General features: G+C 37.0%; 1 protein-coding gene across 5 annotated transcripts in view; it reads left to right on the forward strand.

Annotated features, from left to right (window-relative positions):
• SHPRH (SNF2 histone linker PHD RING helicase) overlaps window positions 1–18,381 on the forward strand; it is a 74,504-nt gene extending 56,123 nt beyond the window's left edge. For 3 of the 5 annotated variants that reach the window (XM_081044610.1, XM_081044611.1, XM_081044612.1), the window contains exons 26-30: window positions 8,363–8,455; window positions 9,161–9,247; window positions 9,984–10,162; window positions 15,316–15,396; window positions 16,551–18,381. In XM_081044610.1, the coding sequence (XP_080900736.1) occupies window positions 8,363–8,455; window positions 9,161–9,247; window positions 9,984–10,162; window positions 15,316–15,396; window positions 16,551–16,647 (537 nt within the window). In that variant the 3' untranslated portion in view covers window positions 16,648–18,381. The remainder of the gene's footprint in view (window positions 1–8,362; window positions 8,456–9,160; window positions 9,248–9,983; window positions 10,163–15,315; window positions 15,397–16,550) is intronic. The other 2 variants (XR_013993095.1, XR_013993096.1) reach the window with 2 other exon arrangements.
• Window positions 18,382–25,647: the final 7,266 nt, after the last annotated feature.

A 25,647-nucleotide genomic window follows, 5' to 3' on the forward strand; every position in this document is an offset into this window, starting at 1 on the left:
AGATAGAAGAGAGAGAAGGGATAATCTATAAATTTCTTGAAAAGTCATGGAGAGTGTTGATGTAGAGAGAGATAGTAGCGATCTCATTGAAATCAAGTAATGGGTGAAGGCTGGACTGTGGAACAAAGAAGCCTAAGAGTAGGTGTTCTTAGGAGAGAACAGGAGATCATAGTCATTTGCAGGTTCAGTACTCCAGATGTGGCTGCAGAAGTGGGTGACGCAAGTGAGGTGGTGGAGAAAACGTTCTAAAAGATGAGCAGTGAGACCTCCGTGTTGAATGGGTTGTCTGAGTGGACAGTATATAGTATCTAGAGTTGGTTATACTTTATCCTACTCACCACACAAAGAACGGCTTTCCTTCTGAGTCGTCCTCTCCCCCTTTCTTCCCACTCCTGCAGTTTTTCTCTCCCTTTCCTTCCCATAAAAAGAGTCTTTCTTAGCCCTTTCTTCTTTCTCTTCTATCTCTTCCTCTGGCTGGGGCATCCCAAGGGCCACAGATGGCATTCGTAGCTAAGAAGGGCTGCTGACTCAGATGAAAGCATTCACAGTACAGAGAACAAGCATAAGAAGGAACTGCTGTGTCAGGCTCCATGCAGTGAGGTTTAGGAAGTGATTGCTGTGGCTACCAGTAAACAGCACGGCCTCTGTGAAACTGAGTCACGGAGCTCGTCCAACCCACACACCTGTTTATTCTATGGCAGCTTTCCTGGGCACCAGGAGAGAGATTAGGACAGTTACATTTGTTGTCCTGTTGGGGAAGGGATATCAGTGTACAAATGTGGTTATTATGCTCTGACTTCTTCCTATCTTTCATGAGGAGTGAAGAACCCAGGAACTAATGAGGCATCTTATGAAAAACATAAAAGATTACAATATTTACTAATATTAATTCCTCTTTTGTCATAGATGCATATATACTTGTGTTTCCTTTCTATTAACAACCGTGTTTCCCCCAAAATAAGACCTAGCCAGACCATCAGCTCTTTTGATGCAAATGCTTCTTTTGAAGCAAAAATTTATATAAGACCCAGTCTTATTTTAATATAACATAAGACTGGGTATAATATAATATAATACTGTGTCTTATTTTAACATAAGACCGGGTCTTATATTAATTTTTGCTACAAAAGATGCGTTAGATGTGATGGTCCAGCTAGGTCTTCTTTTCGGGGAAATACAGTATTTTCGGGGAAACACATGACTGAATGTCGTACCTATTATGCATACAAGTTTTATCCCTCTTCCACATTCTCACCTTGCTTTTTGCTGCCTTTACTTTTGCTTCTCACTGCATTTTCTGGAACCATTTGTGTCTGCCACTTCTGCCTCTTTGTGCCTGTCCCCTTTGCTTACTTCTGTCATATTTCTGCCCTAGTGTCTGCCACCTTCTCTTTGAAGCATCTGCTTATTGTTTTCTCAGACTCTCACTGCACTTTTCTGGCGATCTAAAACTCTCCTACTAAATGGTCATATCATCTATCTTGGAATTGAGGGAGGGGTCGGACAGAAAGTAAACAGTGCTCCATGGGAATAGTGAAAGCATAATTTTGAAATTTTGCCAATGCCAGTTTATACTATTCCTAAACTTAGGGCGTTTTTCGTTTTATTGTTAATTATCAAATCTCTGATCTTTGTTAAACAAGCCTGAGAAGTAATTTTTTTATTTCATTAAAATTTTTGTAGTATATGAAATGCTTATTCACTCTAAGCAGTATAATATCATATATAGTGCTTAATTATATAGCTGATCTCAGATAAAAGATATTTGGAGAACGTAAAAATAGTATTAAATAACATAAGACATTTTTTCTACTGATTTTTCACAATGTAAGGAATTCTATTGACTGACCATAGAAATAAAACGGACGCTGAGATCACAATGTTCTCTGTGGTGGATGCATTTAAGTTAAAGGCTGTATCCACCCAAATGCGTGTGACAGTATTCCTAAATGACCCTTGGAACCTACTGCGCATTTCACAAAGTAAACAAAATTCCCCTTGCAAGTTCTGACAACTGCCAGGCATTTTGGACGGTGAAGTAGGCCTCTTGGCAGAACATATGCCCCACGTGGCATGTTCTCTGTGTCCTAAGTTTGGCTGGGTTTCACACAAAGTATTTTTCTCAGTGGAAACCCTGACCCTGTAATGGACAAGCTTCTTATGTCATGAGAAGTTTCTGTCCAGGAGAAAATATACCACACGGATATAGCCACAGCAGAACAGCTTCCTTCCTGCCATTCCACACACAGGCACAATGCTTCATCTTCCCACTTTTGAGGGTCCGTTCGCTGGCCTACTTTTTAAAATAAAGATTTATTTTGGGGCCCATTCCCATAAATTTTGATTCATGAGATGTGGGATCCAGTCTAGGAATCTGCATTTTTGACAAGTAAATCTATTGATAATAGAGATGTTTTATGCAGTCTTTTCATAGAGAAAAAAATATACTGTTTCTGCATTCAAACTCCCAGAGAAGAAATACCATATGTCAAATTCTACTACGTGTAGAATCCTGTTGCTTCCTTTCTTTTTGTTTTTGTTGTTGTTCAGTTGATTAAAAGGTGACTCATGAAGTCTGTCTTGTACTTTCTAAATATAATTAAAATAAACTTGTGGAGAAAAGCTGGAAAATTATGACTGAGTTTAGAGTTGGCATAAAATAATTTGGTAAATATATTTAAATATACTTATCTAAATATTTTATGTAAAATACTTGTACATGAACATTAATAGTAAATTTAAAATGCAATTGTGTACTTTTGTTATAAATGTCATGAGTAAATATAATAGTAATTACAAAAAAAAATGTATTCATTGGCCAAGTTAGACTTGCAATTCTGAACTGTTAGTCTAGTGTTGAAGTTAGCAATAGTTTGCAATCAATTTAACATGCCATGGAGACTTCTAAGAAATAAGCCATAAATCATCTTTATGAAATTACCTTTATGAAGAACTTATACTTCGTGGAGTGTAAACTCCATTAAAATGTGGAAAGTGCTTGAGGTGGGGACTTTTATTCACTACTGTGATCCCCAGCATCTAGGACAATGCCCGGCATGTAACAGTGCTCAGTGAGGGAATGGGTGGATGGATGGATGGATGGATTGAATGTTATTTACATATAATATCCCTCAAAGCCTTTGGGTCCAAATAAAATTTAAAAATTTTTGCACTTACAACTTATCTCTTTGAAATCCGTATGCAAAGTGTTTAAAAGAACAGGGTAATATTTGGTGGCCTTGTGCACTTCTAAGATTTCCCACCGCCTACGTGGAGTTTCCACTGAGCCTTATTCAAGTGACATGTGAATGCTTAACGAACCCAGCACTTGCCCCAGGCATTTGCTTGAAAAGTATTCCTGCTTCATGAGACAGTCATACAAGCTGCATACTGCACTAAGCTGTATCTGTCACTACCAACGTGGGTTTTTAGCATGGTGAACAAGTGCAGACAGAAACAATACAATGTGAACAGGTCTTAGCTGAAGGTACTATGAACAACACAGACACATTGAGAGAGTTAGCTCTACTGCAGAAAGAAAGGGCAGAATAAAAGTAATGAAAGTCGTAAAACACTAAGACAGCAAATGACTTCTTCTGAACTGAGTAATAATGGGAAACATTCAAAGTATTTGCAACTTACAAACTACCGAGGAAACGTAAAGAAAAATCTATTACCTATCACCAAGTTATAATCCAGGTGGTCATATGACTGATTAGAGAACATAGTTCTCTTTTAGGAAGGGGGAGAGCTAAGCTGTGTAAATTTGCCTTCTTTTAAAGTGATATTCTTCAGCAAGATGAATCTTTAAAGTATCTCAAGACCTTTCATTCTTGTAGTATGTTTAAAAGATTGCAAAAATAAATCCAAGAAATAATTGGAAGATTCAAATATGACCTGTGCTCTGTTTCAGAGGTGATTTCCCGCCTCTGATAAAGCTGAAACTCATCACCTGGCAGGTAGCACAGTTAGGCATCCATTTGACCCTAGAGCAGCAAGAGCCACGCAGGAACAATAGCGTGCAGGACTAGCCTAATTCCGTGGTTAGAAGACCAGTGCACTGTGATCAGCACAATCTCGATTGTATCATTGAGGTAATAAGTGTAAAAACTCCAAGAATTACAGGCCTCCCAGCCATTCCCCTAAAGCCCTGTTCATCTATAAGGGCAGACAAAACATATATTTATGTGTAGTAGAAATAATTCACACAAAAGCACACAATGTAAAGTAATGCTCTCTTCCGATATCCCTTCCTTGCCTTGCCACCGTGAGCCATTTCTGGTTTTAGTTATAGAGATCACCTACATGACTTTCAATAATATTCGTAAATTTTATTTCTCAAAATACTAGCGTTAGACAATGTATGTTGACTCCTCACTTTAAAATATGAGGGAATTACTGCATCTATTCTTCTTCAGTCTTTCTTCTCCTCCACATTCTGATTTGTGTTATATCATTTTTATAATTTTTAAACATTTACATTTTATCTCATTATAGACATGTCTTCTGTATCTAGAGAAAATCAGTCAACAGTATTTACAATATTATAATATAAATAATATTCACTGCAGAACCCCGTGGGGTTTGCTGACTTTGTTAAGTTCCCCTGTAGCTGCTGATGGGTAGGTGGAAAAAATCAGTGTTGATCAACTGAATGAGATGACTCCACCCTCCAACTGATAGCTTCTTTTAAGACCAGTTCCAGTGATTTTATTATAGAATACTAAGCACCAAACCCACCTATAGCCTGCTGTGTGTTAGATCAAACCCCGTCTTTCACGACTGCTCTCATCTGAGTCTCTCTAATCTTTAGAGGTGGAAGAGCTAAAGATTAATTGCAAGATTTTATTTGCCTGTTGTTGATCATTCTGCATGATTAAAACATATGTCGATGTCACCCCAATAAACTTTAATTAAAAAGAAAAAAAAATGTTGAAATTTTTTAATTGTAGTTTAACCTTTTATTTTTATTTTGTTCATTCGTTTGTTTTTCTCAGTCATGTTTGGGATCAAGAACACTAAAAGTAAATTAATTTTTTTACGTTAAATAAACTTATTGCCTGGGTACTGTGTACAAAGGACCATGCCAGGCTCTAGGCAATATACAATAAATGCCATTTGATCCTTGTTTTCCAACAATATATTGACTGGTGAGTACTCTGAAGTATGATATAATTATCATATGAAATCATACTAGATAGAACCATGGCAAGGCAATTAATTGAAGAAAAGCTATTCTTCTCCCAAGTAAAATTTCTCATCTTTTTCTTATGAAAGACAAATTTCATGTCAAGCACAGAAAAATCCAGTAAAATAATAAAGTTGAAGAATACTTAGCCTTTTAAATCCAGATGCAATTCATCAAGCATTTGTGAGTTACTGTAATATAGCACTTTTGCTTACATTATAGTGTTTACCACAATTAAATGTGAACGACTACCGAGGTAGGGAAATATTTACAAAAAAATTAACATGTACAGTATATAAGAAGTCCTACAAATACGTGAGAAAAAAATAAGCCAGTTTTTTTAAAATTTCAAAGGATATGAATAGACAGTTCACAGCAGAGGAATTCTAAATGGCCAGCAAATGATAGTCAAGCTCACTCAGGAAAATGCAGGAAAATTTGGTTCTTCATTCCACCTATCAGATTGGCAGTAAATGAAATTGTAACAGGTGTTCACATGTTATCAATTTAATTGTTGATAGCTAAAAGTTTTAGCATTTTAGAGGGCAGTTTAGAGAATCTACCAAAATCCAAATATCTACAGTTTCTTTAACCTTTGGCCAGTAATGCTACTTTGAAATGCCTACCCAACAAAAATACTTATACGTGTTCCCAAAGCTGGAGTCACTCAAGTATTGTTTGCAGTGGCAAAAAAGAATGAAATCAGTATAAGTGTATATTAATAAGTAAATAAACTGTTGTTCCCTAAATATTGTGCAGCCGTTAAAGTGACATAAATAACAAAGGTCCTACATGAAAAGGTGGCGAAAATACAATGTTAAATGAAAAGCCATGTTATAAAATGTTGGTGGGTTGTGTGTGCATTTTTATGTAGGCTTCCAAAACGCATAAGATCTAACAAGATAAATGCCAGATTCTTAGTGGTTTACAAAGGTTGGGGCATAAAAAACAGGTGTAAATTTTTAATCCTGTATATTTCTGTTAGCTTTGTTGTCCCGTAAACATATGTTGCTTTTTTGTAGTTTTTATAAAAGTTACCCAAAAAAGTGCCTGTGATATATGTAGCAAATAGGACAGAAACCAGATCCTTACCTAACTTTATTCAGTTTCTCTGCAGTTTACTCCTTTTTCTGTGTTGCCCTTTAGATAAGTAATCCTTTGTTGTATGTAACATTTTCTTTTCATTTAACAATAAATTATGAATTCTTATGAAGATAGACTCCTAGAGACAGTGGATTTTCAACATAGCACCTTGTGATTTGAAGCAACATTTTTAATGATAATTTATGATAATTTAAATGTCTTCGGTCTAAAATATAAAATCTTTTGTCTTGTAGAAACTGCCTTAACGCATTGGTCTAACATAGGGATTGTGCATTTACTGGATTTGTTTTCAAAAATTATGCAGGGAATGCATACTCAAACCAAGAGCCACAGCTACATATGGGGCACCCCCTTCTTTCTCCATTGTTCTTGTTCTCGGTAGCCACTTGCTGTGCTTCTGGAAGAAAAGGGTATTTAAGGTCGTCTCACTGCCTATGTGGGTTCTGCCAAGCAGAGCTTTGGATTTCTAGACTTCCTTTTCTTTCACGGTGGGAAGTAACTGGACAGGGACCAGATGGTTCAGAACTGTGACATTTGGAAGGCATCACTGAGAGCTACCATTGAACTGGCCAGACTTTGATAAAAGGGAAGGTTTTAGTGCATAGAATTAGCACTCCAGTTTGGAGTGTTGCTTATAAAAGATTGTTCTGTTTTCTTTGTAACTTTTATAAGAAGCAGCTTAATAAATTGAAGGGTCCATAGTTATCCTGGTGTTCCATTTGCATATCTGTTTTAAAATAAGACCTTGCAAGGAACATGGCAGTTTCTGTCTAAACTCCTAAATGATCACTTTATGCTAATTTTCTGTTTTATTTGAGATAAATTTGCTCTTATTAAAATAATTTTTAGACTGAAGTAGCTTCCTTATATTTTTTAGCCTTTCAAATATAATCCGAAGTCTGCATGTCCAGAGGAATACATGTAGAGTCAGTATTTTAATATGAGAATTTTGAAACTTTCCCATAATTCTGTCTTGCTAACTTGAAATTAGTACAGCTTTCTTTCTTGTTTTGTTATATTTTTACCTTCGAGTGCCTTTTCATATAAAAGTGATGAGGAGGGGTGGTATTAGAAGAATAATGCTGCTGCGGGAATATTTTTATGTTTTTGATTAGATCTGCCTCCCTTGTAGAATAGTCTGCCATTATCATGCTCATTTGTAATGTCTCAGAAAGATAAGTTATTGAATGTCTGCTGTTTGCCAGGTTTTGGGCTAAATGCTTTGTATGCATTTCTCATTCAACCATCACAACCACCTTTGGAAATATTAAATATTATCATCCCTGCTTGACAGAGGAGGAAACTAAGGCTTACAAAGGTTAGAATTTGACCAGTGAGATGCAGAACTGGCAATGAATTTAGAATTGTCTCACTCAAAATCCTACACCCACCTCATACCATCTCCCAGAGCATTCTAGGGCATAGTAGACAACTAAACTTTCTCAATGAAGGCTCTTAAGAACACTTGCTTTATTTCATTTTCTCATTTCTCCTTTTTTTTCCCCTCATTTCCTTACTCTTCTGATGGAAATGGTTATGCAAAAAGCACTCCCTAAGTATTTATTTTTAGCTTCGTGTAAATCTGCTCAGTTTCAATGGATGTCATTTGTACCTTTGTCATTGTCCTTCGAAATGCCATTGTAAGAAAAGATTCTTCGTGGACTGGATCCTTCAGTGTTTGCTTGCGTTGAAATTTTGATTCACTGTATTCTTAACATTTCCAGTGCCATAATGTCTGAAGTGAATGATGGTTTTGAATATAAATTCTGCCTATCAACAAAATTTTATAACTACAAATGTAAACACTTAACTGAAAAAAATCTTATCTTCAGGGTCATATCACTGGATGACTTCCTGGTGTGCTTTTACATTCATTTCTCTCAGAGTGTAAATTCCATAACTTCTACAATTTCAAGCTAAAGGAAATCTCTAGCAAATAAAACATAAAAACAGATAAACGCATATGTACCTGTCATATAGTTTTGATAATAAAAGTGTTTTATATTGGTTTTCCATTCCATTGTTTACTAGATTTTATTTGGTAATATGTTTTATTCTCCGTTTTCAAAGGGCAGCCATTCTACAAAAGTGGAAGCTGTGGTCAGAACTCTGATGAGGATCCAGCTTAGAGATCCAGGGGCGAAAGCACTCGTTTTTTCAACGGTATAATTAGTATTTCCATCCTCAATAATAACACAAACTGGCTTTCTCTAATCAGTTTATATCTGAGAACTAATTTTAATGTTTATTATAATATAGGTGAGATTTAGAATTACTGATAGATTTTGGCCTGCCAGATTTTTTTTTTTAATGTCTATAGGAGAGAATTATTTTAGAGAAATTTCATGATGTTCCACAAGACAATTTCTTTAGCTACATTTCATGTTTTCATATTAATTTTACTTAGGGATTTTCTTATGTTAATATTTTTTAATTAGAATCTATAACCTTGAAAGTCTCATTTCACAAATGAAGTTGGTTGTTTAAGAATAAGAAAAGGAATCGACTAAATAAAGTATTGAGAGTATTGAGTAAAGATTCTAGTTTTCAGGTTTAAAAGATAAGTGACCACATCCATTAAGCAGTCCATTATTTATTTTCTATGATATCTATCTTAATTCACTTCTCAAAGGTGCTCATGTTTCTTACCCTATCTATAACCATCATTTGATTTAAAAAAAGAAAAGGAAAAAAAACGCTACTGTTTCAAGATAGAGCTAAATAATATTGATGGTACTTCCTTTAAAGATTTTGCTTTTGTGTTTACTTATTTCTGATGTACAAAAGTTATTTTGATTTAGTTCCTTTTCAAATTTGCTGTATGACAGTTATGTGTAACTATTTTCCTATTGTTTTATGTGTTCTTAGTGGCAAGATGTGTTAGATATTATTTCCAAAGCTCTCACTGACAACAACATGAAATTTGCACAGATCAGTCGTGTCAAAACATTTCAGGTATGTCAAGAAGATTTTACTCATGTTTTCTGAAGTGGATTGAGCGGCAAATTGAAACGTCTGTTAGCTCACTTGCCTTTATTGTCTTGTGTCTTGATTAATTATAAAATTAACATTCAAAAGCAAAATAGAGAAACTAGTTATTTTCTTTCTATTCAGTTATACCGGTAGCAAGATTCTTCTCACTTGAGGTCCATTTCTTTACTATAGCAAAAGATGGCCTCTGACATACTGTTTGAATGGACAGGGGTCTCATGCTCCTAGATTTAGGTTCTAAAGATACTGCATCAGGCAAAACTGCATGTGGTCAAATTGTCCTTGCATCACACTCAGCCCAATGACAGGTGCACACCCTAAGAGACAAACACACACAAAAAAAAGACCCAAGTGAAAATTGAGCAGACTTATGTTTCTTGCCTCATACTCACTAACACATTCTTCACTTTCTCTCTTTTTCCTCTAAGCTCATATAGTTTATTTTGCATGCATCACACACATGGATCTTGTGATTCCACTGTATATTATAAATAACAAGAGAGCTTAAGTGACACTTTTCCTCATGAAGTCAAGCAACAAGTTTACATTTTCTAAAATTGGTAATTTTACATTGAACTTTCTTAGCTATTGCCTTTCACAGTGATCTGGATACCGTTAGGCATAATGAACACGAGCTATAATATACTGCTCTTATTTTTAACTGATCCAGCTAAAATGAATATGTACCTTTCTTTTTTAGGAGAACCTTTCAGCATTTAAACATGATCCACAAATCAATATTTTGCTGCTGCCCCTGCACACAGGTTCTAATGGATTAACTATCATTGAAGCGACTCATGTTCTCTTGGTGGAGCCCATACTGAACCCTGCCCATGAGCTTCAGGCCATAGGAAGGGTGCACCGAATTGGACAAACCAAGTAAGGACTTCAGTTAACATCCGTCGCGATTGCTTCAAGTTTCTAAGACACAAATCAGTGTTTAAATTCTTCGTCGTAATAACCTATTCATTTTTAATTTCTTCCTTATTTATTACATGTTCAAATATTCTTATTTCACCAAATGACATTTTCAGAGATTTCCAACCCTTTCTCCCCTCCAAGCAACAAACCCCCAAATTCTCCCAGATTTTGGTCTTCCTTCTGTCACAAACTACCCTGATCACTTCATCAAAATTTCTTAAAATACTTAAGATAACTGCAGAATTGAAGGCATCCATCATAACTCTGAGAAGAATTGATTTTTGATTGTTTCAGGTAGCCTATATTTAAAAGAAGGCATAATTCATACATGACCAAAATTAAATATTTCCTTTTTTAAATTCTTCCTCTTAGAAAAACATAGCCCCCACCCTCCAGGTCCCTTCTAAGAGATAATTAGCTTTAGTTCGAGGTCCAGAGCAAACCTAACAGTGAATATTATGTAGTCCGTACTACTTCTATTCAAATGTCAGAATGGGCCGTTATCCTTACAAGGCCTCTCAGATGTATTACCTCCTGGGTATTAGATGCCTTGAATGTTTTTTTCTTTTTAAATGCATCCATACTAAGTTCTAAAATAAATAGTGATTGAGCACCTACTCTATGTCAGGCATTGTCTGGGTACTGAAGATGCAAATTAAGACAATCTTTTCCCCCAATGAGGTCACATGTAGTACAATAAACAGATCATTAAATGTATCATAGTAGAGAGTGCAAAATTGTAATGAAAGTGCCAGGGTAACAAAATCAGGGAATGATCAGTTTGAGCCCTAGAGAGTCAGGAAAAGCTTCATTACTTTGAATCTTGAAGGAATAATTATTTCAAAGCTGGGCTAAAACAAAAAGTGGTGTTCACGCAGCCAAAGAGACAGTCTCCGTGTTCAGAAACACAGGAGACAAACAGCATGGTATTTCTAGGAACTGTACAGAGTTTGCAGTTGCCGCAGTATAAAATATGAGAAGAGGGCAGGAGATGAGATGTTCCGTGCCATTCTCAGAAATATGGAGTGCTCTGTAAGCAACAGCTGAGAGAACAAATGGTGGCTTTTAATTTTAAGCCAGAGAGAGACATGTTCACCTAACAAACCCTTAGCAAAGTATGACAAAGTAATATAATTGTAATAAATGCAAGCTTGTATGTACTAAGGTACTGTCACATATCATTTAAAATGCAATTATGTCTTGTTAGGTTGGTTGGGTTTTTTTGTGTGTGGTTTTTGTCATCGTTGTTTTGTCTTATATTTTTAAACATTCACTTCCTGTCTCATCAATGTTTTCTAAAGCATACACTGGACTCTTCTCAGATGTAAGGCCACAAGTCTAAAAAGGCCATTTAACACTACTGGACACTCCTACTACACTTCCCTAGTAAATAGACTTTTCTGCTTCCTGACGAAAATATCTCAAGTCTCCTGCATCTCCCTCAACCCCACCGACGAAGTCGCCTCCCAGGGAAAACAGATACAATCAGATTGGAAGGACCTCTTCTTCCATCACCAGCTTAAACAGTCCATCTGGGTTGATATCTCCATATTCACTCAATAAATTTTTATTGAGCACCTTCTGTCTGCCAAGTACCATTCTAGGTACTTGAGATGCCCTCATGGAGCTAAAATTCTAGTTGTAAGGGTTAGTAGAGAGACAGATGGTAAACGATAAACATAATAAGTAAAATCCATACTGTTTTAGGAGCTGGAAAAGTACAGTGGGGTGAGGAGGGTGAAGAGTGCAGGTAGCTGTTGGGAAGGCATGGAAGGTCTTATGGAGAAGGTAACACATGAACAAATAGAAAAGAGAGAAAGCCATGCAGATACGTTCATCCGTAGGGAAAAATGTCCAGGTAGATGGTACACTCAGTGCACAGACCTAAGTCTGGACTGTTGCTGAAGGAGCCAGAGTTGCTGAAGTAGAGTGAGCAAAGAGGAGAAAAACAGGAGAAGAGGTCAGAGGTCTTGGCTGGGAGGCGGGGCTGGCGAGGGAGGGGGTATTGTGTACGCCCAGGAGGCCATTGGAAGGCTTTGAGCAGGAGGGTGAGTGATCTAACCTAAGTGTTGCAAGAACTATTCTGAGTGCTGTGTTTGGGCCTGCAGGGAAAGGAAGCTAGGACGAGTGTAGGCAGGGAGACTAGTTAGGAGGCTAGTGCAGTAATCCTGGTGAGAGTTGAAGGTGACCTGGACCATGTTAACAGCAGGGGAAATGTTGAGAAAGGGTCAGCTTCTGGACTTCTTTGGAAGGTAGAAGGTAGTATTTGTGGACAGACTGGACATGGCATGTGAGAGAGTCAAGGTCAACACCGTGGTTTGGGACCTGGACAACTGGAAGGATGAAGTAGCTTTCTGTTGAGCTGGGGAAGACTACACGGAGGATATATTTCATGAGGGAAAGACAGAACTTTATCTTAGATATAAGTTTGGTATTTTTACTAGACATCCAAATGGAGATTTCTATTCCATAAGTGGGTATAGAAGCCTGGAGTTCAGTAGAAAAATCTGGGCTAGAGAGATACATTTGAAGTCACCAGCATGTAATGGTATTTTTAAGTCACGAGACTGAAAGACTTATCTAGGGAATGCATGTAGATAGTGAGGCGGGCCTAGGACTGACCTCCAGAGCACACCCAAGTGAAAGGCTCTGGGAGAAGAGGAGGAACCAGCAAAGGGGACAGATAAAGATCAAACAATGCAATAGGAGAAAACCAAAGAGAGAGGTGTCCTGGGAGCCAGGTAAAGAATGTAACTCAAGGAGGACGATATGATCAGTTGTGTCATGATCGCCACTTTCAACATGTCAGTAAGGTAAGGATTGAGAATTGATCATTAGATTGAGTACCGTGGAGATCAGAACCAATTGGGGTAGAGTGGTGGAGGCAGTGGCCTGATGTGAGTGTAAGAGAATAAGACTTTATTTATTTATTAGCACACACTTATGTAACAGAGAGAGGTTAAGTGTCTCGTCCAAGGTCACATGGTGGTAAAAGTGGTGGCAGGTTGCAAACAGCCACGCTGCGTCCACAATCCATGCTTTTAGCCACAATGCATGGTGTCCTCTATATGGTCGGTAGGATGAGTATTTTGAGGAGTTTTGCTGCAAAGAACAGAAAAAAGGAAGAGATAGGACCATGATTCATTAGAGACAGAAAAACTAGTGAAGCAAGGGAGTGGGGAGAATGCTGGAATGATATCCTTGAGTCAGGAAGAGGTCGAAGCCTTATGTAGAGACTGGTTTCAGGGAGGAGCATGGATAGTTCATGTGCAGTAATAGGCAGGAAGACACAGTATAATTTTTCACTTTTATTATAATGGAAGAAGTGTCCTTTGTCTTTCAAAAGCCAGCCATTCCATTTGTCCCATTCTTTCTCATATTCTCAAGGATATTCCTCTTGTCATATCTCCCCACATAAATATACCTTAATATTATCTATCTTTATAGTCATTCCCTACATTCTACCTGCCACTCCACTTCTTACCTTCCGTTATCTCTCGACCTTTCTGGTTGGGTTTTTATTCCCACCTTGCCACTGAAGTGGGACTCAGGGTGTCATTAATGACCTACATCTTTCCATGGTCCCTGCGAGTTATTTTTCTTCTGTGTGTACCCCCTAGTTGAGCTCATATGTGGATGACTGTCAAATGTCTTTCGCCCAGCCCAGACATGTCCCTTTAGCTCCTGTCCCACATGCAATTTCCAGTTCTATCTCTGCACATGTATCTGTGGAATCGGCACCTCCCTTGGATAGAAAACTCAAGATTAACCTGGGAAAACAAAGCTGTATTCCTACTGGACTCCCACCCCACCCCCTCCCCTACCTTACAACGTGGCACTGTCATCCATAGTTTCTTAGACCAGAAATCCAGGACCCTTTCGTAGTTCTCTTTTCATACCTCACATCCAAACCATCCTTTAAGTCTCTACCTCCAAAAGAACTCCAGGTCTACTGACTGCTTACTGTCTTCGCTGCCACCATGGCACAACCCACCCTCTCACCTGGCCGACTGCAGAACTTCTCAGTTGGCTTCTCTGTCTCTACTTAGGCTGCCTAACAGCAGCCAAAGGGATTGCTGAAGTGTAATCAAATATAACTCAAATCATGCATAAAAGCCACTGATGGCTTCTCATTTTAGCCACAATATAATCCAAATTTCTGCCATGTCCTACAAGATCCTACGTGATTTGAGCTATGCCCACCTCTCCAATCTCATTTTCACCTCTCCGCCCCTCATTTACAGTATGCTTCTGTCATGCTACCCTCCTTCCTGCCCCTTGAACATTTTAAGCTTGTGCCAAGCATATTCTCTTCCTAGGCCTTTGCGTTTATTTACTGTTTCTTTTGTTTGCATGCTCTCCCACTCCTTTATGTAGAGGCCTCACTCCCATCAGTTGTGTTTCAGTTAATACATCAGCCTCCTCCTGGCATTACCTGTACCTCAGGATTTCCAGACGGGAATTCCCGCCAGTTCTCAGGAATTTTTTTTGCTTTCCCGTTCCCGAATCCCGAGAAACTTGGTCAGGAAATTGGGAAAATTAGCTCCTTGAACCCAGTTATACCCACAATGGGAAATAAACGTACTACTCGCAGTGTATCTCTTAGACATTTTTCCTATTTGTTGCTAGGGTTTCCGGGCGGGAATTCCCACCCGTTCTCGAGAATTTTTTTTTTACTTTTCTGTTCCTGAATCCCGAGAAAAGTTGGTTGGGAAATCGGGAAAATCGGCTCCTTGAATTCAGGTGGTTGGTAGTATCAGCTGTCACTTTGTGAAAACGATTCATCATGGAAAACAGAAAACAGTTTATAGATCAGGATTCGGGAATGGGAAAACAAAAAAAAATTCCTGAGTACGGGCGGGAATTCCCGCCTTGAAATCCTAACCTCATTACATCTTGTGTGTGTGTTTATTGCATGTCTGCCCTCATTAGAATGTTAGTTCACGGAGATTAAATTGTTGTAGTCACTGCTGACCACCCCCCCACCCCCAGCACCTTGGTTAGTTAGTACCTTGGCTACCAACTGATGAATATAGAGCATATAATAAATGGAGATTGTTCTCATTTGTTTTAAGACGTTGTTAAATTTACAATTATTACATATCTTCTAGACCCACTATTGTACACAGATTCTTAATTAAAGCAACAATAGAAGAAAGAATGCAAGCAATGCTGAAAACTGCTGAAAGGAGGTAGGTAACAATTTACTCCAAGTCAGTGAAGAAGTTTTCCTGTTTATGTAAGGTGGTTTGCTTCAAACTTCTTTATTGAGATAACCACCAAGTCTACCAAAAGATAGAAGGGCAGATACTTTTTAAAAGCAAGATATGACATTTTACCTCCCCAAAATTTTCCAGTGAATGGTCTGGACAGTCCATGTTTGACTTAATAACACAGAGATTGTAATATATAAAAATACTTAAGCTATCGTACAGATCTTTGCCATGTTGGATTACTTTTCAAATGAAATCTGTCTTCATGCCCGACCTAAAAGCCTTAGTCTGACATCTGTAAAACAACCTACAGCACTGCTTTGTAGTTCGCATGTGTTAGTCACACTCAGGTAGGAAGAGCTGAATTTAACACTTTGCTGGCAATTGTGGCGTTAATTCCAAAGCAGAACAGAGCAAAGAGAACAGAGCAACCTTACTTTTAAAAACTCAACTTTGGAATCATAAAACTTCCTAATATGTATTCCATAATTTATTTTCTTTAAAGTCATTTTGAAAATATAAACAAACGTCTTGACCTCCTGCATCCTTGTGAGATAGGTATGATTGGAAGATACTAACAGTGTGAGATGGTTTCCTTAGAAGGGATTATTTCCAAAGGGACACTGTGCATGGATAGCAGGGAAGCAATTTGAAACTGGAAATCATCTTCCATTGGTGGTTTAAGGAAGGAAAGATGCTACCACTAGAGTTTTTTGCCTCAAACATGAGGCTTTTGTTGTTGATGTTGTTTCTATATGTAACAGAATTCAGCATACTATTTAAGCTGCCTCAATAAAATAGCAATTAGAAGAGCTATTGAAATGCTCTTGAAACAAATTAACTGGCTAGTAAGAAGGCAAATGGTAAGGTGAGAGCCTTAGCAGCAGTTGGCAGGCTTTTGTTTCTGTGTTTTTTGCAGAGCAAAAATATTTTATAACAAAGCCTGAAAATAATATATACAGGTCTTCAACTAATTTTAACAAGATGTAATAATGATCACTTTCTTTTGCAAGTTACTTATGGCACAGTTACAAAAAGTTAGGAACTAGAATTTAAGACTAGACTATATGACAAGTTTAATCATTTGTTTCTTGGGGTTTCTTTCTGACTTGCTCACCTGGAAAATCCTGCAGTCACACAAATTCGTCGGTGAAGCATTCAGAGGCCTCTGTGTTGACTGTGGCTGACCTGGCAGACCTCTTTACCAAAGAAACGGAAGAACTTGAGTGAAGTCCACTTGATTCAACCTGCAAACTTTAATGTATTTTAAAACTCATAGCTTGTAGATCAAAGTTATAAGTAAAATATCCAGTAGATGTCAGTACATACTATTCTTAGTTGGATGAATTTCTTTCTTTCTTTCTTGGTAGATATTGAGTCCTTTTCAATATACTGTTTCCAGAAGATCTATAAAGATTTTTAATTTTTCACTCCTAATGAAACATTTATTTTTGTTCCAAAGATTATCTAAATTGGAGGGAATTAATAAAGGTAATGTGTACTTTTCTTTTGATAAATTCAGTCTTAAAAAGAGTTGGAATAAGAAAGAAAGCTAGACCAGTTTTCTATGACCTGTTCTATTCAACCAACAGAATCTCATTTTTGGAAGGGCCTTCAGTATCTAGCACATGAGTCACCAATTCTTGCTAGTAATATTTTAAGTAGATGGGGAATTACATTAACTCCTAATTATTTAAGTAGGTTTATACTGTAACTCCATACATAGTAACTTTACAGTAATACAACTCCTAACAATAAGTTAATATTAGGCAATGATTTCTTTTCTCTGTATCTTGCTACAAAAAAAATGAAACACTGATCACTTCATGTTTGTATTACATGTTACAAGTTGTTTCAGTGTAAGGAGTTAACTTTAAATTGCATTTTTCAGTATATTAATGTTTACCTTAAAATTAAACTACTTTCTCTACTTTTAATTTTTCTTATTTATTTTTTTTACATATCTTAAGATTGATGTATCTGTAAATACTGCAATTTTTGTAATTTTAGTTCTTATCATTATAACATGGAAGTAATGGCAGGCTTTTTTAAAATCATTATTATACTGATGTCTTCTTTCTTTTCCCATGTTCTCATGTAGCAGACGTTTAACCACTAATATCTAAATTTATGGTAGGGTTTGTTATTTTCTTCCACCAGTACTTCTCTCAAGAACTAGTACTTTATCTTTGGAACAAGAGAATGTCATATTTACATAAGCAAATAATTGCAAGTGATAATAACATAGTGTTTCTTCTTCTGTGAAGAATTAATGGACTTTGAAATTTCTAACTAAGGAGGAGCTTACTGTATCCTAGCTGTTCGATGCAATACAAATGTTCTTGTTCTGTTTTCTTTGAGCCTTCAAAATTTTAATGACCCTCAGGACTCATTAGCGTCTCCTTAGCTACCCAGAAAACCGTAATAGAAACATCCCCTGGATCACATTTGTCCGAGAGGCTTTGGTGCTCAGTTCAGGTGCATTTTCCTATTCTAGGTTTGACATAATTCAACTGAAGAAAATACACACACATTTTTGGTGCTTGTTCTTCAGTTAAAGGAGATATGCATTGATTCTTTTATATGAAATTAAACAGAACTATTAATTTTGTAGCTCTTTAATGTATTATAAAGAGCTTTCCTGTATATTCACATGTTTAATTTGCCCAGCAGTCCTGTGAAATTGATATAATCATCATCATTCCTGTTTTAAACGTAGAGAACTGAGGTTCAGAACTATTGAGAAACATGCCTATGAGACGTAGCAACTTAAATACTGGAGCTCGGGTACCCTGACTCCAAATTTCACATTGTTTTTCTAACTCATCTGTCCTACTGAGATTCAGAAGGTCAGTAGTTGTAATTTCTGAGCATATTTCAGTATTTCTGTTTGTTTCTTAGTATTCCTTTCTGAGCTATGTTTTAGGGAAAACAATTTGATATGCTTCAATTTTGTAAAAAAAAATATATATACATATATATGTATGTATGTATATATATACATATATATATATACACACATATATATATATATGCCTATCTGTATTAGAGGGAAAACTGCTCTTATTTATTTCTGTAAGCTGTCATCAATTAAATAAATATTTTAGTGGAAGTTGAAATTTGGGGATTTATTTAATTTCTGAGCCATAGGACGTAACAATGTGGTTGTTTTTTGTTTTTGTTGTTTTGTTCACTTTGGCCTCTCAACAGAAGATGTCAACATTGTTTATACTACAGAACCCCATATATTACAGGCATTTGTTATTTCTTCAAAATGATTGTGGCTGTTCTTTCAAATAATTGTTCCAAACAAATACAGATCTAACCCCCATGTCTTCTTGGCTGCAAAGAAAGGACTTTTTTGTTTCCTTCTTCCATCATTTTATATTCTCAGAAATATAACTGTGCTTATAAATCATTCTTCTTAGATGGGTGCTGTCCTAATGAAACAGTGAGAAAAAAATGAGGTAGTTCCAATTCTTAGCTTAAATGTGTTTGGATGGAGGAACCATTCTCTGTTAAGTGACTCAGGTGAGCTTATAGGACTGAAAAGATTTATTTATATACAGTGTAAAATACATATACCTAATTCCAGAATCTTTTGCTTGAAACCCAGACAGCTTTACTGTTTATTGCAGTTTTAGCTTCTCTTTTTATATGTGCTCTCGGCAGAAGGTCCAAGCATTTGATTTTAGGGATTGGTCTCTTTCATATCACATACCCTGTTTCCCCAAAAAGAAAACCTAGCGGGACAATTAGCCGTAATGCATCTTTGGAGCAAAAATTAATAAAAGACCTGGTATTATATATTATGTTATGTTATAATTATAATTATACTTGGTCTTATAGTTAAAATGAAACTGGGCCTATATTAATTTTTGCTCCAGAAGATGCATTAGAGCTAGGTCTAGCTAGGTCTTATTTTCAGGGAAACACAGTAATAACAACAAACTAAAAACTCTTGAAATGACAAATTCAACATGTAAACCACAAATACTTTACAAATAATTAATTAAACCTAACAGTTATTATCAAAATACTTAGGAACTGAATTTAGCAATGCAAGATTAATCATCGCCTCAAGCTACCCTTTCAGGTGGACAAAGGAAGAAATTGTGTTTTTAAAATCTTCTCCTGCTTTCATTTACTAGTTCTCCCAACATTTATGTGCTAGAGTTCTTTATGTTTATTAAACCACAGGATAACCTTTGAGAAATGTAAAAATCACCTATGCGGAGTGACCTCAGGTTTAGCTGAATTGAATAAAAAGTACCTTTCAGTTTTTCTAGAATTTAAACAAAATCCCACAATAATATGCCATTTCATAATTTTTAACTGGCATGTCAATATAAAAATGAATCGTCATTAAAACAGTACAAGCAATACACATTAAGCCTGGCTGCTCTGATAAAGGAAATCTAATCTTCAATAATGTTTCTTCAAAGTAGGATCAATTAACTCTGTATTTTATAAAATTGTGTCAAATGTCTGAGAATCTCCGTGTATTTCCGTTACATTGTGCAGCCATATGAATGTTATGACGTGTAGAGTAGAAAAAAATGAACCCCTTACAAGCCTTCCATTAGAGGGAGGACTATGAGTGATTGATGACCCCAAAGGGGATTCAAGTCTCACGATAGGTATGTGGTGTTACAGGGTTATAGAGCAGATGGTGTCACATACGGAAAGCAGCAGGAGAACATGGCAGGGACCAAAGGTGCCGTCTCTAGCCTTCCCTTGCCTTCAGTCAGCGTTTCAGGGACTATCATCTTTGACAGTCCCACACCGGCCCTTGGATCCTACTTCCTTATTTAATATCAGTGACTCTCAAGACTGATGTTGTTCATTGAAACTGATTTTGTTATGTTGAAACCAAATCTTTTGTACTGGAGCTTATGCTTTTTTCTTGCAAAATAGAAATAAAATTTAACCTCCATTGTCGGTGTAATGGTCCTTTGTTCAAGGGACTGTTGTTATGAAATTGTTCAGTAACTTTCTGCCTGTCAACATTCCATTTTTCTTAAAGGTCTTCCCCTTCCAACCCTTTTGGTACCTTTGTCTCCTGGAAACCTGCTCTTAGACTCCACACCCCTGATAAACACTATCTGAAGAACAGTTTCCTCCAAGGACATATTTTCGACATGTGGGATGTTTTCAGCTCTGTGAGTGGTGTGAATGACGATTCTGATCACGTGACCCCTCCAGTGCCTTACGGAGCAAACATTTATGCCCAAATTTCCTTAGAAATCGAGTGTCTCCTCACTTTATTAACTTATTTAGGGTATATCTACTGAGATTACCTATGTTTATTTTCTTTCAAGACTATTTAGTTTATATTTCCCACATCCCTAATTCTGTACTCAGACCTATAAAAATTCCATGTGACCCTTCTGTTTCCCAGCTTCCAGTAGTCAAGTGAGTGCTATGACCAGTTATTTCTCGACTCTTTGTAAAAATTTCCATTGACTAAGATGAGAGCATTACTGCCTGTTGATCATGTTAAATCTGTTTTCCTTTGGCTGTCACAGAATGATGTTTTCTCTGGTAAATGCAAACCTATGTTTTAAAAGGGAGTGTGTTTTAGTGCCTGATCTTGCTTTATTATATCAGATGTTTATAAATGGTTAGCTATTAAAGTGTTAAGCATCATTATAGAATATTGTATTTACTTAAAACTTCCTCAGCGCCTTTCACTTTTTAAATCCCTAATTGATAATCGGGTCACTGCTTATATTCTGCAGGTAACCATTTCTACCCTGCACTCAAATGTTCAGCTTCCCAGAGCATTGACTATCAGAAGATACGCTACAAAAAATACTTTGCATAGCACTTCTGTCTTCCTGCTAAATTGCGAGTAATGACTCAATAGCTGACATCTATCTTATGCAGGAGTTGTTTTTAAGGGGTGGTTGTTTTCACTCGTAACCTTTGTGCATACAACAAAAATAGGAGCAAATTTCCTTATTTGGTCTTTCAAGCGTTCAAGTAAAAATCTTTTCTGAACAAACCACTTTTAATTCTCTCCTTCCTATCTCTTAGTTTCCTCCTGGGTTTTGAAACTGCATGTGTAGGTACTGGAAAAGCAGTTTATCCACCTTTGCATAAAAGTACTTAAGAGACCACCACCCAAGCATTCCTAACCTGGGGTCAGTGGACTCCTGGGTGGGGAGGAGGCTCCTCAGATGAGCTTCAGAGGGTAAAACCTCCAAATTGTGTCCAGTCTGCAGCTCCCTGGAGAGAGTCCACCTGGTCTATAGAAGCCCAGACTAACAAAGACATAACCCATTTAACAAAAGCTCTCTAGGGTCCTCAATAATTTGGATGCATATAAAGGTCCTGAGACCAAAAAGATTGAGAAGAACTGCAGTAGCCCATTTTTAAATTATCTTCAAGAACAGGACAGGGAATGGGCAATATTTTTCTAGCCATTCTTGTAGTAAGTTGCTCTGCACTTTTTTATTGATCATCGTCAAAGGCCTGTTGTAGAAAGAAATTGGCTCACTCAGCAGCAGCAATATATACAAGTTCGGTGGACTTTATTATATATAACAGGGAGTTCCATTTAGTTTTGCATCTTCCACTTTGTTTAAAAATAAAAATTACATTATGGAAGTTGCATTTAACAGCTGACTTTTTAAACCAAACACTCTGAATGTAAAAAAAAAATAAAAAATCTGTGACCACGGAGAGACTTGCCACGTGTGATGGTCAGTTTCATGAATCACCTTGGCTAGGCTATAGTCCCAGTTAATCAAACACTTATGTATGTGTTGCTGTGAAAGTGTTTTGTAGATATGATTAAAATCCATAAGTGACTTAAAGAGATGTTATTCTAGATGGCCTGGGGGGGGGGGGAGCGGGGCAGGAGGGGGGCTTGATTCAGACAGGTGAAAGGCCTTAGGAACAGAAGTGCAACATCCCAGAAGAAGAAATGCCACCTGTGGACAGCAGGTTCCGCTCATCTCTGAGAGCTCCAGCCTGCCCCTCCTGATGGCCTGCCCTATGGATTCTGGATTTGCGTAACCAGCTGCCACTATCACGTATGGCAATGCCTTACAAGCAAGCAATCCTTTAATAAACCCTGAATCATATACCTTCCCTGGGGAAGAAAAGGGTGATACTCTTTATGCTGCCACTTTTAAATAGCATGGTAATGTTTCTAAGAAAATACCCCCCCCCCCAGTTTTTAGACATAACCTAAACGTGGAGAATAACGATTGCACCAAAATAAAACAGAAAGCAAGCTTTTGAAATGAGTAGCACTGGTGTCCCTTAGTAGCTTCTCATGTGGTGTGTACATATTCCAGGAATAGTCAAGGAGATCCATTAAGGTGGGGGGAGAAGATACTGGAATGGACGTTGAGTGTGGGATTATTTATAAAAGATAAATTAAGCTTCCTCATTTAATATGCAGATCAACACTAACGCCTTTATTCCCATCTATTTAGATGGCAGTCACATGTCTTAATGGACATGGGAGCTACTCATACTCAATATCAAGCAAATAAAAGGCATGAAGAATTTCATCCTTGTATCAAGATGTCAGTGAGGAGGGGCCTATGGCATCCAGTACAGTTTTGATTATCCATGAATAAGGAATTTTAGAAGACAAAATGAGTTATCAAAAGAGCAAAATCATTTCTGAAAAATTTTAAGAAAAGGTAGGATTTTTTTTCTCCAAGTGCAAATGAACTTTAAGTCTCTTTTAAGTCCTGTAGTTAAAAAACAAAAACTGGTATTTCCCATTTTAGGTTGGTTTTTTATTCTTTTTGCCAAAATGTGTGGTTGTTAAGTTCCAGAATCTCTTTAGCCAAGTACATAACAAATACCAAAGAGGGGGGCTGCTATTTCCTTTTCTAAAAAGTTAGCCAACATAGAAAATAGAATTGTTTCTTTTTTAAAATGTATTGATTTTAATGAATTCAGTATAAAAGGCATTGCCTTCCCTTGGGTGTTCAGTGAATCGTTGTTGAACTTAATTGTTTGGAATAACTAATGAACATGGTTTACATTAGCAGAGATGTGTGGGTTACTAAAACATTTTCAAAGTCCTGTACTAAAGAGACTAGCTAATAAATCATCTGCCGTTTCTCCTATAACTGTGCTATCCCTATGTGTTTCATTAAGGAGTGCTATTTGATTCTTATTCTTTGATTTTGATGTCAGTACTAATTGTTACAAAAACTGATTAACTTTTATTTCCAAGATTTATGTAACATTGCCTAAAGCTATTTGTTTCTTTTGGATTCTCCTATGAATCCTGCTGCCAAGAAAAGTGGTGGCTCTGTCCTGAAAGTCACAAGGCAACTCCATTGACAGTTCCCACATCTAAAGGGACACTGAGTCCGCTGAGGAGGCCATCCTCCAGAATCATCACACAGCGTTACAGTGTCTCTCTCATACTAGACAAAAGCATGGGTGGTTTTTCTCTTCAGTCGGAGGCAAATACCCCCTTAAAAAGCACTGATATTAGATAATTAAAAAGACAACCCAATTTTTAAAAAGCATTTGTTTTTTTAATAGAAATATTTATTTTAAAATGAAGATGTTGAAAGCATAAGAAATCTAAAAGTTCTATAAAATTACTTTTAAAAATCTTGTGTGTTTTTTATTTTCCCAATATAATGGAACTAAACATGTGTACCCTCAAAAATGATTATCAAGTAGTCACTGAGATAGTAGCCATTTTAACTTTATGTTTTTTCCAGCTTTAATGAGGAATAATTGACAAATATATCTATATATTTAAAATGTACAAATATAATTGTATATATTTAAAACGTACACATGATGATTTGATATACATATACATTGTAAAATGATTACCAAGATCAAGATAATTAGCATATCCATCACCTCACATAGTTAACACTTTGTGCATGTGGTAAGAAGGCTTAAGATCTCAGCAGATTTCAAGTATACAATACTGTATCTTTAGAGTCACCATGCTGTACATTAGAGCCTCAGAACTTACTCATTTTATAACTTTGTTCCCTTTGTACCAAAGTTTGTAGGCTTTGACCTCTATCTCCTCTCCACCATTGCAGTTTCATACCATATGGTTTCACTGCCCTAAAAATGCCATGCTCTGCTTATTCATCCCTCTCTTCCCTATCCCCAGCCCCTCGTTATGATTTTGATTCACATTTCCATAGGGACTAATGTTGATCATCTTTCCATGTGCTCATTAGCCACTTGTATATCTTCTTTGCATATATTATTAAACATTGTCAAAACCCACAGAGTGTACAACACCAAAAGTGAATGCTAATGTAAACTATGGCCTTTGTAAAATAATGATGTGTAAATATAAGTTCATCAATTGTAACAACAAATTTACCACTGGTGCAGAATATTGATAGAGCAGAGATTGGGGATCGGTGGGTAGAAGGTAATATAGGAAATCTACTTTCTGCTCAATTTTGCAGCAAACCTAAGCAGCTCAGAGAAATAGTCTATTAAACAAAATGCACACAATGAGAAACCATTTCACACCCACCAGAATGACTATAATCAAAATACAATAACAAGGTTCACAAGGATATGGAAAATTGGAACCCTGGTGCATTGCTGGTGCAAATGTAAAGTGGGACAGCTACTTCGGAAAACAGTTTGTCCATTTCTTAAAAAGTCAAACATACACTTAGCAGCTATGCCACTCCTCTGTTTTTACTAAAAAGAAAACATATCATACAAAGACTTGTATACGAATCTTCTGGCAAGTCCACAAACTGTTAAACCGTTACGATAAGACTCAGCAATTCCACTCCTAGACATATACCTGTATTAGTCAGCTAGGGCTGCCATGACAGAGTACCACAGACTGGGTGGCTTAAACAACAGAAATGTATTTCTCATAGTTCTGGAGGCTAGAAGGTGAAGATCAAGGCGCCGGCAGGTCTGGTTTCTTCTGAGGCCTCTCTCCTTGGCTTGCAGACGGCTGCCTTCTCCATGGCCTGAGTCTCTCTGTGTGGATGCGCCCTTGGTGTCTGCCTTCTCATAAGGACACTGTTGACGTAAGAAACGGCCAAACCTGTAGAGAACTTTTATGAGTTTATTTGAGCCAAACTGATGACACGTGGCAGGAAGCAAAATTTCAACAGATCAAAAAACTGCTCCAGAGAACTGCAGTTTTGCAGTTTATTTTATACATTGGAACCAAAGGAGGAGACATAAAGAGAGTTACATGAAATCTGGTGGTAAAGTAAGGGGACAGAAGAAAGCAATGCG

Source organism: Rhinolophus hipposideros, assembly GCF_964194185.1.
Source record: "Rhinolophus hipposideros genome assembly, chromosome: 3".
Taxonomy (NCBI): domain Eukaryota; kingdom Metazoa; phylum Chordata; class Mammalia; order Chiroptera; family Rhinolophidae; genus Rhinolophus; species Rhinolophus hipposideros.